The sequence below is a fragment of the Stegastes partitus genome, unplaced genomic scaffold (genome assembly GCF_000690725.1).
Source record: "Stegastes partitus isolate 25-593 unplaced genomic scaffold, Stegastes_partitus-1.0.2 Scaffold497, whole genome shotgun sequence".
Lineage (NCBI taxonomy): Eukaryota > Metazoa > Chordata > Actinopteri > Pomacentridae > Stegastes > Stegastes partitus.
Window position 1 is genome coordinate 221,798 of NW_007578228.1, and position 14,191 is coordinate 235,988.

The 14,191-nt window shown below is 44.1% G+C and overlaps 1 protein-coding gene across 1 annotated transcript in view; it reads left to right on the forward strand.

Annotated features, from left to right (window-relative positions):
• Positions 1–14,191, forward strand: part of agmo (alkylglycerol monooxygenase) — a 72,982-nt gene that overhangs the window by 49,841 nt on the left and 8,950 nt on the right. Inside the window, exons 11-12 of the mRNA XM_008287364.1 lie at positions 1,969–2,051; positions 3,453–3,558. Of these exons, the coding sequence (XP_008285586.1) occupies positions 1,969–2,051; positions 3,453–3,558 (189 nt within the window). The remainder of the gene's footprint in view (positions 1–1,968; positions 2,052–3,452; positions 3,559–14,191) is intronic.

The following is a 14,191-nucleotide window of genomic DNA, read 5'->3' on the forward strand; positions in this document are numbered from 1 at the left end:
CACCGCAGAGTGACATCTGAAGCAGTGATGATGGAATAAACACACTAAACGTAATAAAGAAGTGCAGTTCTAGATATGCAAAGGCACAGAACAACCAGAGTTTTCTTTAAGTTTTCGTTTAACCGTGATTGAACATTTGCTTTCTACTGCAGATCTTTTACTAAGAAGAAGAAAAACATGAACTACAAATACATAAACTTGCCCACTCATGCGCTGTGGTTCACCTCACATGAGCCCAGTCTTGTTATTTAATAGCCTGACTTCATTTCTACATGCACACAGTAATAATATGTACGTGCACTCTATTGCTAATTTATCAAAAATTAATCCCGTCTAATGCAACAGTCCTGCAATAAATCCTTTTTGGCAGATGTGCCGCTGTTATACTAACAGGTGTCTATTACTTTGTCCACCCCGTGTATAAGCGTCAGTGGAGGATAAATAATGCAAAGCAGGCTAACAGCATCACAAAGTCACTTGTAGCTACTTGCTCCTGGTTAAGCGGCACCTCAGGACGCGTTATCTGTGTAATTTAGTGAAAACACATTTCATAACCGAGGCGCTGTTGCATTTTTTTCCTCCAAACCAGCCTTCGCGTGCTTCGTCATAATAACGGCTGAAATAATGACCTGAATAATGAGTTAATCCGCGTCGTCTCAGGGGACAGCAGAATAACACAATCAGTCCTCCGCTCGCTGCCACCAGATGTTCGCTCTCATTCCTGTCCTGCTATTGCTGCAGGTTGACACTTGATCACATTAAAAATTAACCAAAACCTCTTTTATTTCTGTGAAAGATCGTAGAAATGAAATGTGACTCCGCCACTAAACAACGGAGGGATTTGGGATGATTTTGTCTCGGCTGCATCCCCCCAGGATGAAAGATAGTCACACAAACTAAAAAAAAAAACAAAAGATCATGAGACCGAACGCGTCTGGTCTGCTGAGCCCCATGGGTTATTAAACCGACTTAAGTTCACATAACCTTTGATACCGAAATAATTCTCTCCTCATTACACCTCATACGAAGAATAACTGCATCTGTAGCCTCTGAACTCCGGCGCGGTGATCATTCAGCTTTAATACACTCTGACAGTCTGGGGTGACTTTTGTTCCTGCAGTGTGATAGATGGATCAAGCCCAAACATTCCCCCCGTTTGATTCATGGAAAACCTAATTGTCTCATCCCTCTCCCATACGTAGGCTCAGATAATATAGTTCTTAAGGGGGCTTATTATTACGACTCTTGGATAAACATAAATAAATAGTCTTTTATTGCATCCTGTTGATGGCTTGATTTTATGTTGCCTATATATGGCCTTCTGGGTATGTACAGTATGGGAGCCGTCAGTGAGACTTGGCTGTTAGAGTCTGTATTGAGTGTCAGAGAAATATAAACCTAAGCTGACAGCCCACAGCATCCTCAGGAGACACCGGGCTTCCAGCTGCTGCCCTCAGCCAAGGCTGTAGGTTGGAGAACACGAATTAGGCCGTACATCACGTTCCGTACTCCGTGCGTTTGCGCGAGCCTGTTTGTGTGTACGTCCCAAATAGCTCGGAAAAGGTCAGCGAGAATCTGCATGGGATTCCAGCTCCGATGTTGGTTGTTTTGGCTCCGTTTAGGGGATCCAAACTGCCGTCTCTTCAGCTGTGGTCAAGTCCCCTGTCAAGATCCATCTGGGATGATTGCAGCGTCTATGTAAACTAGGCATGTCAGTGTAAAGTAAGAGGCAGAGCGCGTTCGCTGCAGCATACTGTGTGCGCCAGTACACTTACTCTGAAGGTCAGACATGTTTTGGTTGGCAGTGCCAAGTAAACAGTCGAACAGCCGTGCGGTTTACGACTGCTCTCCCAGTAAGGTCTCCTGTGATCGTAACTTGACCAGCCATGATATTGATTTAGGGGTTTGAGCCTAATGTATTTTTTCCTACCGCATTTCTCATGGCATGCAACTGTATCTTGATCCTAGATGCTGTCCCAGTTAACCTTACTGGGCATGACCTGCTACGTTCTGCTCACTCTCACCTCCCTGGGCTTCATCATCGACCAGAGGTACGCTACTGACATTACTTGATGGATTCATGTTCGTGGAAGCATTCAGGACATTTGCATATTTGACCATGCAGTGATAAAATCTGGAGGGAGAGGAAAGTACGGGCCGGTCTGGCTTTGGCAGCGCTTCTTGAATGTCGGGCTGAAACCCTGAAAAAGCATCACAAAGTACAACTGGAGCTAAATGCAATCAGTTAGTTGTTAGGGTCAGTGGTTCCTGAAGTGAGGGGGAACGTTTCCTCAGGTTTCTTTGATTGTTAAATTACTATAAAAACATATGGTGGGTTCTTTTGTGTTGCCATTATGACCGAATTAAGACCCATTATGAGTGTCGCTGCACGTGAAGCCGATACGTCTACGGCGGCATTATTTTAGGGGTTGAGGGCTGCAATGAGAAGAACTGAACCAAACAACAAAACAGCTTGGATTTGATTCTCTAAATCAAGAAATTAGAAATGTCTGACTTCTTCAGACCTCTGAAGCCGATCAAATCAACTGAGAAGGGAACTTTCCTTAAATGGGTCACAAGCAAAAAAAACAAAGCCAGGGAGCTCCTGGTGTTTGCCAGCCCAGAGTCAGAGGTCTGAAGCCCAGTTGGTGCAGCCTGGGATCCTCTGACAGTCTTATGCTGTGGACAGTAGTAATTTTGTATATAATCAGTTTGCCAGACAAACCGCTCCAATCAGTCAGTCAGGGTGTAATATGCAAGCGTTTTATTCTTCAGTTCAATCACTGCAAACCAACCAGCCAAGACTCATCTCACGTCTCCATGCCGGCCAGGTCGCTGTTGTTGCGGCCCTTGATGTCATTCGGTTGCCTCCTCGGTGAGTCTCTCCTCCCCTGGACAGACTCCAGTTCAGTCATTTTGAACTGCAGCTGGCGGTTTTAGTCCCTGTTCTGCTAAAGTCCGATAGCCAACTACAGTCGCCAGCTGCAGTCCGAGGCGATAGAGTTACAGTCCGTCCGCGGGATGAGAGGCTCGATAGGGAAGCAGCTGAAATCAAGGACTGGGACACCAGCGACCGGACCAGTCTGCAGGTACGGAGGACCGGCCGGGCGGAGATGCAAATCACAGCTTTAGACTTTTATAATAAACTCAAGGAAACAGAATATAAAGGTTTGTGAATTAGCCCTTTAGCCTACCAGTGACTGGCTTTGTATGCACCACTCGTTATTTGAAGTTCAACTCAGTCTAGGGTGAATTGTGATTCAGATCATAGATTGTGATTCCACCCCAACAGAGAGCCCAGCTCTACTCGCGGTATAAATTTTCCAGAGGGAAAGTGGGTAGTAAAGTGTTTTCTTTGCATAACATTAACCAAACCGCTGGATGAGTTTGTGGGGTTTTGTAACTCGTCCCTCTCAGTGTCATGTTGCTGGATCACGTGTCTTTGTGTTCAGGCCGAGGGCGGCTGTCCTGGAGATGCTTCGCTGCGTCGTCATGGTGACACTGCACAGATACAGCTGCATAAAGCCCTTCCTGCCGTTGCTGGCTGTGCCCACAGAGGTAAGACCGACTGTAGCGCGTTGAGATGTTGTCAGAACTCTGTTTGGTTGAAGATGCTGTGTTAATGTCGCCTCAAGCAGACATGAGGAGCAACGTGTAGAGTTCTAGTTAATTCACTGTCTTGTGTTTTCAAACTTTTAATCTTCTGACAGCCGTTGTTGACTCAGATGAGGCGTTTTGATTTTGTAAAATAAATGGAGCTCCCCTTTAGATGTTGTTTAGCTGCTTTAGCTAACGTTAGCTTCACAGAAAACCTATTCATGATTTCCACCTGCAGGCTTCAGGTCCAAACAGCGGACCTTTATGTACTTAATAAAGAGATGCTAGAAAACATAAAGGTCTCTTGACAGCAGCAGACCGATTGCTTTCTTTGTCGTGTTTGGCTGGACGACATGAAAACATCTATACGAGAAAACACACGTCTCAGCTGTTCGGCTGCCTGCAGACGTCTGTAACATCCCGTAAGTCCTGATCAGAGCGTTTGAGGTGAAACATGTTCTTCCTCCGTGTGTTTACCATCATGCCATTTACCTTTAACAATGATTTGACGCAATCATCTTGCTTATTTACACAGACATCGCCTCTTTGTCAAGCAAATCATCTCTGACTGAGTGTAAATACTACTGACACTGGCCTGCAGGAACCACGGTTAATTTATAGCCCGGCCAGCTCATGGAATTAACAATAATTAGCTACACCGAAGTTGTTTTTTCAGCTGCGGATGTCGGCGGTCGCCAGTTAAAACAAAAGGTTTCCGACGGATTAATAGAGCGCGCATACGAGCAAAACTGCGACGGCTTCGAGTGGCACTGCAGCGGGATGATAATAACACTGGCCGTAGCGCTGCGGTCGGAGCAGTAATGTTCGCTGACAGGATTTAGGATTTGGCTAAAAAAACGTCTGACCTCAAGTTCCTTTTAGTATCTGTGCAAGCGTTTGATCACACGACACGAGCCTCATCAGATGTCGTGAAATTGTAGCTTCGGTTTTCCGTTTTTGGCACATTTTGCTTGTTTTGGCCGAACGGTTGAGGTTCAGAGCTCATGGAAACGGACAAAACTAACCCCGGGGTCCATTTAGTAGCTGTTCTGGAGCTTTCAATCGCATCACGTGACCTCGACTTAGCAACGTTTAACACCCTGGTGCTTCTTTTTGATACGATGCCAATATGATGACCTTCACCGAGTCGGCTGCTTCTAAACAGAATTGAACTGACCTTTGAATGTCCGCTCAAAACATTTTCCACAATGGTTTCGTATCATTTTTCACTGTAATTACATTTAGTGGAAATCCTTTATTCATTTGGGTTAATACAGACTTTGGCTTGCTCCCTGCTCCCCTCTATTAAAGTATAATTGAGCATGAACCGGAGAACCAGCTTGTGTCCAAAGTACATTATGTGCTACATCGAGTCTGTCTAAACACCAAGAGCACAAAGTCAACCAAACAGCACCTAATTAGCCTGCTGTCAGAACCCAGAACCAACACCGGACATGCAGTGTATTAAAGCATGCATGTCTATCCGGGGCTAATTGCTAATTGGCTTTTGTCTCGTGGTGATATTCCCCTTTTTAGCCACACTCGTATTCAGAGTCAAATCTTGAGGGTATTGTGTCCGGAGTTAATTGAATCTGAAAAGTCTGGCAGCGTTTTCAAACCGTGCTTCCAGATCCGTGTAGCTGTGGAAAGTACTGGAAAGAAAGTATGATGAATAATTTTTCATGTCAACAGTGATGTGTTTTAATAGGATGACTGAGCGTTGCCAGCAGAACGCAGAGAGAAATCCTCACATCATGAAATCAGTGTCGGGGGAAAAATGCGGAATTAAAAGTGTGCATGAGAAAATCTTCGCATGTTTCCTCGACGGTGTCGTGTTTCCCTGATGTGTGCAGCCCGCTTTGCCTGTGATTGTGTGTGTTGTGTGGTCTGTGTTGTGTGTGTGAACTGTGAAATGTGTGTGAGCTGGGTGCTAAGTCCAGCCCTGCAGCCCTGTGATCTATGAGTCCAGATGCGTCGCCCAATTGACCATAAAATTGGCGTGCCTCTCTGGCTCTGGCAGCCCGACTGGAGATGGCGGCTGACCTCTCATTACTCGCCCTCCCTCGCTTCCCCCTCTTTTTTTCTTCTTTCGGTTTCTCCCTCCTTTCTGCTCGCGCTCGCTGCTTGCCATCTCGGCTGGTGTGAATGAGAGCAACACTTCTGGAACCAATTAGTGTCGTCTGCTGCTAACTAGCGCCGGCTGATGAGATTTGCAATCGCTGCTTTTATGTCGTCCGACTCCACATCTGCGCCGCTCAGGTGTTCGAATGACAACTCGAGGCTTTCCCACCTTCCTTTTCTTTTTCTCACCATAAAACGAAATAAAACTGAATGAATTATAATTTTTTAAAGCCGCGTCTAAAACGAACCCGATCAGCTTGAGACCGACAAAAAAAGGCAAAAAAAAAAAGGCGTTGATTTATGCTGCACATGCTGCACGGCTGTGTCACTTTGACAGCGCTGTAAGTTTTATGCAGCCGTTTCCTTAAGCAAATCATTAGGCCTCATTTCAAGTCGCAGTACATCAGGCTGAGCTGAATAAATGTCTCACTCGCAGGTGGGGCTCATTGAAAATCCTCACAATTTACTTGAAATGGTTCCTGACATATTTGTGCCCTTTGTTCAGAACTACAGCAAAAAGGGAGAAATGGCTGAAACCACCCCCAAACCTTTTTTTTTTAAAGGTACTTTAATGATATATGGGCCCGACGCGTGAGGGGAACGGCCGGCTCTTTGTTGCAGGGAGGGGAGGGGGTTTTGAAGTCGAGCCAATCAATTAACAGTCACTCGAAATGGAGAAGGGGAAATTCACATTTAATTGTATTCAGGCTCACTGTACTTTTGGGAGAAGGAGGGAGGTGGGAGGGGGTGACTACAAAAAAAAAAAAACTACAAAAACTAGGTCGGTTTGTGGTCCTTCAAAACCAGTTGTGTGATATACTGCACCCTTAAAGCTCACAGTGGTATTTATAGTGGCTCTGGAGATTTCCCTTGTAAAGCTGCAGGCTTGACCTGTAAACCAGGACTGCCTCTTGCTCCCAGCCGCCCACTCGCCCGCCCAAAAACCCACGTCTGCTCGGCTCACATGAAGGCCTCGCCGCTGCAGACCAGACGAGGCTGGTGACCGTGTGTGTGTGAATGAGGGAGGCCGCTGGAGCAGGGGGCGGGTTGTACGAGGTTATAGCAGCTTAACGTGTGTGTGTGTGCTATTAGTTAGGCTTTATGCATATATTTTATATAGAATGCCACAAATTCATATTGGCCATTAACTGCTAAAAAGGAGCTTTCTTTTCTGACAGTGGTTAAGGCTGTTTTTAAGTATGATTTAAGTCGATCTGTTTCATACCAGCATCACCTTGGCCACTTTAGATTTACATACATAATCCCTGATTACTAAACAGCTGCACGAGAAAATCTGATTAACCTACGAAGATGTTCATTTTACACTTTTATGTTAATCATGCAACTCGTTTATGTTGTGTATTTAAGCAACGTGGCTCACTGTGTCGGTCACATGTTTTTATTCTGCTCCAGATTTTTGCCGTTATTTCTCTTTGATTTTTTTTTATAGCTGTAATGCGACGTTTAATTTGCTCTTTTATTAATGTCCTGCTCGCTCAAGTTTAGTTCTTGTTGTTCCAGCGACACTGATGTGAACCCCAGAGAGTGAAGCTGTGTTTGAGCATCTTGTGTTGGTTTTGTAGAAGAACAAAACTCTTTTAGATTCTGTTAGTGTCCATATAGAATGACGGTGGTATGTTTAACTTCACGTATTCAGGTCATTAATGTGATCAGTTGTTGAGTTAACACAGTGCTTGGTTGTCTATTTGGCAGTTTTGTTGCTGCATTTAGCAAGTTTTTAAAACATCAAAATCAACAGCAAATGCATCATCACATAGTGCAGCTACAGCCAGACACCTACGCCTCACAGCTAGAAGGTCACCGGTTGGCGTCCCGGTGAGGACACCCGGGATCTTTCTGCGTGGAGTCTCCATGTTCTCCCCGTGCAGCGTGGGTTCTCTCCGGGTTCTCCGGCTTCCTCCCACAGTCCACAAACATGCTGAGGTTAATTGGTGATTGTAAATTGTCCGTAGGTGTGAATGTGAGTGTGCTTGGTTGTCTGTCTCTAAGTGTAGCCCTGTGATAGACTGGTTACCTGTCCAGGTGAACCTGCCTTCACCCTCAGTCAGCTGGGATAGACTCCAGCCCCCCATGACCCTAGTGAGGATTAAGGTGTAGAGATGATGGATGAATTGAGGTTTGATTTTGCGCCCCCTGGCCTGCAGACTGTGTTAAAATACTCCTTCAGCCAAACTTCCACCAAATATTTTAGGTATTGAGTTTGTTAGCTGGATTCTAGTGCTCAGCAAGATGAGATCTGCAGCTAAAGATTATTTTATATCGTTACTTAAAACTGCAGTAAACAGACATTTTGGGGAAAAAATGCAAGAATGCACTGCAGTAAACAGCATTCACTTGTGGCTTCACACAGTCTCCTGAATCTAAGTCCAGTGTCTCGATTAAATTCTCTTTAGCATCCATACATGTGGACCCAGCATGCATGCGTTACGGTTGTTTGCTCACAGTTCCATACATGTGCAGTAGGTTGTATCTGTGCATGAATACGACCATCAAGCAGTGCTGCCCTCATAGAGCAGTCATCATGTGGACGGAATCAATACTCATATTGAGCAGCACATGGCTGTCTGCAGAGGATCCATGTGGGCTGAAGGAGATGAAGAAATTTACCTCATGCATATTCTTTATACTCTCCCACCTGATCTGGTAAAAAGCCCTGTGATTGGTTTAAGTCAAGAAGAGTTCCTCAAGTCTTGTTTTCATCTCATAACTCATCTCTTAATCACAGTGTGCTGGTCTTTTTTAAATTTTTGTCCAACGATGCCCAAAAATAAATACTAAAAAACTGCCTACTGTAGCTTTAATCTGGGACTCATCTCCTCATTTATCATTAGGTTGAGTAAAAACACTAAGAATGCACTCAGCTAATGGTGACATTGCTTTGTTCAAAACCCAAATGTTCAGTTTAAAATGTTATAAATCGGGCCGCCGCTATAGCTGAACTGGTTGAACTGGCGACCCATGAACTGGGGCTACAGGCCACGACGCAGCGGTCGTGGGTTTGAATCCAGCCCATGGCCATTTGCTGCAGGTTCCTCCTCCATTCTTCTCCTCCACTTTCCTCTCTCTCTACTGTCCTGTCAAATAAAGGCCAGAAAAAAAAGCTTGAAAATGTTATAAATCAGGGAGAAAAAGCATATTGTCACATTTTGAAAGGTGGAATCAGAAGTTGTTCAACATTTCACTTAAAAAAACATGAACTAAATGATGAAATGATTATTTAAAATTTTACTTTCTGTTGATGACCTCACAGCTAGAAGGTCGCCGGTTCGCGTCCCGGTGGGGGAACCAGGATCTTCCTACGTGGAGTCTCCATGTTCTCCCCGTGCAGCGTGGGTTCTCTCCGGGTTCTCCGGCTTCCTCCCACAGTCCAGAAACATGCTGAGGTTAATTGGTGATTGTAAATTGTCCGTAGGTGTGAATGTGAGTGTGCTTGGTTGTCTGTCTCTAAGTGTAGCCCTGTGATAGACTGGTTACCTGTCCAGGTGAACCTGCCTTCACCCTGAGTCAGCTGGGATAGACTCCAGCCCCCCATGACCCTAATGAGGATTAAGCGGTGTATAGATAATGGATGGATGGCTGATGAACGAGTAGATCAGGGACCTAATAGTCAATCGTTGCACCACAAGACAAGACAATCATGTCATGTCACCTTAGCCTCAATGAACTTACAACAACTAGGTAGGTAGGTAGATAGATGGATGGATGGATGGATGGATGGATGGATGGATGGATGGATGGATGGATGGATAGATGGATAGATAGATAGATAGATAGATAGATAGATAGATAGATAGATGGATAGATGGATAGATAGATAGATAGATAGATAGATAGATAGATAGATAGATAGATAGATAGATAGATAGACAGAACTTTATTAATCTCTTTGGTATGAACCTCAGGGAAATTGCTGTAATTTCTTCACACCAGTGAGGTTCTCCTTTGCAGGGCTCTTCAGTCTGATTGCATTACAGTGTCGGTGTTATTCCATCTACCTGCAGCCTGTGTGTGTGTCCACATGTGTTTCTGTGGCTATCAGGGGTCCACTTGTGGAGTTTGGACCGTAATGATGTAACACGTGGTTCTGTGCCGCGGGGGCCTCTGGTTCTGCCTGAAGGCGGAGCGGAGCAGAGACACTGTGCTGCATATCCCTGAGTAATTATGCAGCTATTCTCTCCATCAGCCACTAACTGCTGGTGAATTCACAGTAATTTAAGAGGAGGACTCGTAAAAATACACCTGTCTCTGGCAGAGGAGGAGCGAGCGGCTCAAGGATTCCTCTGCCGGCTTTGTTAGAAACTACTTCTCTGGGTTTAAATTCTAATGAAGAAAAAATTTAATTCTGATTCTCTGTGTCAGTTTTCCTGTTTTATGGTAGGAAATAAAGCAAAAATCCCCCAAATAGAATAATAAAAAAAACCCAAGGAGGTTTTTAAAATAGTCTGCTTTGCTTTTCTTTTACAATATGACTGAAATGTTTCCTTGTAATAAAAGAGCTTAAGAAGTGGTGTATTAGCTCATGCTAGTTTGACACTCGAGAAGCAAATCAAAATCTATGTAATCCCTTTGATTCCAAAATATATATATATAAAAAAAAACATCTAAATTGTTGTCAAACCGCATTAGATTTTCCATCTTTTCATCCCTGTGCTGATACTGTTTTCCAATCTCACAAGAGCCCTTTTCTGTCAGACTTCTGAAGGGAAAGATAAATGATCGGCGGCCCAGAGAGGAGGTCAGAACAATATTATTAAGTTCATGTCAAACACAAAGGCGGCGCCTCAGCACAAACTGACTTTATCTCCCACACATCACCTGTCCCGTCTGTAAAAATTACAAATCCCGCCCCTCCTTTCCCCAACATCCTCGCCACGAGCGGGCCAGATAAGACAGCGAGCGGGCGAGAGGTCGCGGTTATCTCAGTCCGTCGTTTCCAGTCGCCAAAACTCAGGTGCGAGAGGTTAGCGGCCTCTTTTTTTTTTTTTTTTTTGTTGAAGCAGGAATGTGTGGTAGCAAGAGGCAGCGCTGAGGTTAACAGGCTTGTTTGGAGCTGTGGAAACTCAGCGAGCATGACATCATCTGAGAGCTCACAGGAATGGAAAGGAAAGGAAATCTCCTCCCAGGGAGAAAATGGAGGGATTTGAAAGAGAAATGCTGGGTAGGACTGTTCCGTTGGAGTAAACAGCGGGGTGGTCGAGCATACACAGTGTGAAATATTATCACTCAATGTGCAGGGGATCGTGCCCGTCAAAAAGTAACCGCTTGGTTTATGTTGTCAAGCCGTTTGCCAGGTAAAGCTATGGAAATCTAACAGAAAGTGGTCCTCGGGGAGTTCTCTCGCTGTATTTAGTTTGGCTGTTGTGGGATTAGGTTCTGTGGCCAACGCTGACTCTCTTTGAGATTTGTCTTCCTATTTGTGCTTTAATTCATGAGTGAAACACAACAGCGGTCCAGTTTGCGATGCGGCCTCAGAGCCAGCATGTGAACCTGATTGAACCTGACGCTCTTCTGTTTTTTTTGCATTATTTCTCCTTCCTTCTTCTAAAATGCACATAAAGCTGATTTCGCAGAAATGTAACGCCAGTTTCCAACGACGTCTGCTCGCAAATTCAAAACATCAAAACTGATAAAAAAGACTTCAAGTCATAAAGTTCAAATATAAATAACTCAAAGATTTTTTTAACTGTAAAATATTTCTGAATAGTTTTGAATGAAGGCTTAGCGTATTCATTTAGCCGTCTTTATTGCAGCGCGAGCTTTCATCACTCCCCGCTCGCTTTATGAAGCTCTCCTCCTCGGCCGCGCTCATTGGCTCGCTGGCTAACAATCACACATCTGATATTGTTGTAAAAATGAAATTCTTCGTGCTGCTTTTTTCACAATAGTTCAAGCTACAGGATCTTGCCTGACGTGAGCTGGAAACTTGTCTCCTGCTGCCAGGGTTTGTGAGCGGCGGGGGGGTTTCGAGTTTGGACCGACTTCAGATCTGATGTTGTAAAATCTTGAGTAGCCACTGTCACATAAGAGCTGAAGCACAATAAGCGCATTCCCTGCTGTCTTATCACAAAGAGACTGCAGCTCCACCAATGAATGTCTTCTACGCTGACAAAGAATCGATTGACAAAGCGGGATGAGACGGTCCAAGGTTGCATATTTCTTGGGAACGGACAGGAATACAATAGCTAATCTCAGGCTGCTGGTTGATAAGCAGGCTGAGCCTCGAGCCTGGAGTCATCCACCTCCCTCCTCTCTGCACATGTGGAGGTATCCGGTGGTTTTTCCTGGACCTCGTAGCTCTCAGTGTGTAAATGGCTGAGGAGTAAAATGCAAATTGTAAAGCGCTTTGCATAAAAATACTGCTGTCTGCCATTCAAGAGCAGAAACACATACTTTTATTGGAAGAAATAACATTTAACCCTCCAAGCAGTTTTTGCTCCTGTTCACATTTTTCCTCACTGTGGGATCATTTCTCCAGAGCAACAAGACAAACATGGCAGAAAGTAGAGAGGGCTCAGAAAGTCTTTTGTGCAGGATGATGCAGCTGTAATGCTGTAAATCAAGGATTCAAGGCCTTTATTGGTCACAAACACAGTTATACCTGATATAATGTGCAGTGAAATGCGTTGTGTACCTGTTCTACCCCGAAACAATAATAAAAAGATGAATAAGAATAAAACACACAAGAAATAAGTACATATATGAGTATATATATAGAGAGAGATTTAAAAAATAAACAAATCAAATTGAAACAAGAGCAGATAAAATAAATTTAAAAAATAGTAATATTATGTTCATGTATATATACAAAGTGCAAAGTGACCGGTTGGATTGTTATTGAAGCTAAAGTTGATTTTCTTTGATTATTTAGTTTACAAAAACAAAAACATGAATTCAACTTTTTCAACATTTTTCCAATTGAAAAAATGAAATCATTTTATAAACTACTTACATATTTCCATCTGTTTTTATCTTATCAGGGTGTGATTCAGCCTCATACTCCCCAAAGTCTTGTCACGTGACTACTGGTCACGGCTTAGTCACTCATGGCTTCACAGTTGTGCAGAAGAGCGCAGGTTGCTTTTGTTTTTTACAGAATATGGTCACTTTAAAAGGTTTCTTTTTGCCAGTTTTCGAAATGTGACAGGGATTTTGATGAAATGCTCTAATTTTCAGCTCAGATTTGGTTGTTTTTCCAAATGAAACTCACCACTTCACACATGATTAGTTTAAGGACTGCTGAAACATTTACAAAAACAACAAATCATCCTGTTTTTTCAGTTCATTGGTATGAAAAGTAAAAAACCTTTCAAAGCCACCAGTGGATTTTGGGGTTCAAAGGGTTAAACTGGACCCTACATGAGCTGGCGTCCATGTACAGGGGCTGAAGTCGTGAGTCGTGAATTCGAGTTCCGCTCATGACCCTTTGCTGCAGGTCCTTCCCCGATTCTTCTCCCCCACTTTCCTGTCTCTCTCTTCACTGTACTATCAAATAAAAAAAGGCCAAAAAAATAAAACTGGACCTTACATATCGTCCAGTCTCCTTAATAAGGTCAACGTTTATAGTGTATTAATCAGTGTATTCATGGTAAAGACACTTCACCCTCTGCTCTGTCAGCTGCTCCACACACCAGAAATATTTTCTTTTTGGGTATTAATGTTGAACTCCTATAGATTTTTTTTTGGGATGGGCTGCATGCCATTTAAGCCAAATTCTCAAACCACATGTTAAGGTCCACGACACAGTTCTCATGCTGGGCTCTGCTGCACCTGCAGGTTGAAGTCATGTAATTTGGGCTGACTCACAGACTTTAGCTTTCGTCTCTTGAAAAGAGCTAACAGGCAGGCCAACTGCTCTTTGTGGATGATTAGCTTGTTGCCTGTAGTAACCCTAAACTAATCACCAAGTGCACATATTTTTAAAAAGCAACGAGAAGAAAGCAGCAAGTAGCAGTGACAGCAGTCAGCCAAAACATTAAAACCACCTGCATGATGTATGGGCACCGGACTTCTGCTGGCAACGGATCCTTTGGGTTGTGAGGTGGGGCCTCTATGAATCAGGTTCCACAAAAGCTGGAATAAAATGGACTCATTGTTGTGTTCCTTCAGTTGTTTTGGTGGCATGTCCCACTGTACTGCTGCATGATGATGTTGCTCTCGGAGCCACGAGAACGTGTGCTTCACCGATATGTAGGTGGCTGATACGTCAAAGTACCTAAAAGCCAGGACCCAAGGAGGAACGTTGCATCGTAACATCCATCCATCTATGCACCACTTAATCCTCACTAAGGTCACACCTACGGACAATTTAGAATCACCAATTAACCTCAACATGTTTCTGGACTGTGGGAGGAAGCCGGAGAACCCGGAGAGAACCCACGCTGCACGGGGAGAACATGGAGACTCCACGCAGAAAGATCCCGGGTGTCCTCACCGGGACGCCAACCGGTGACGT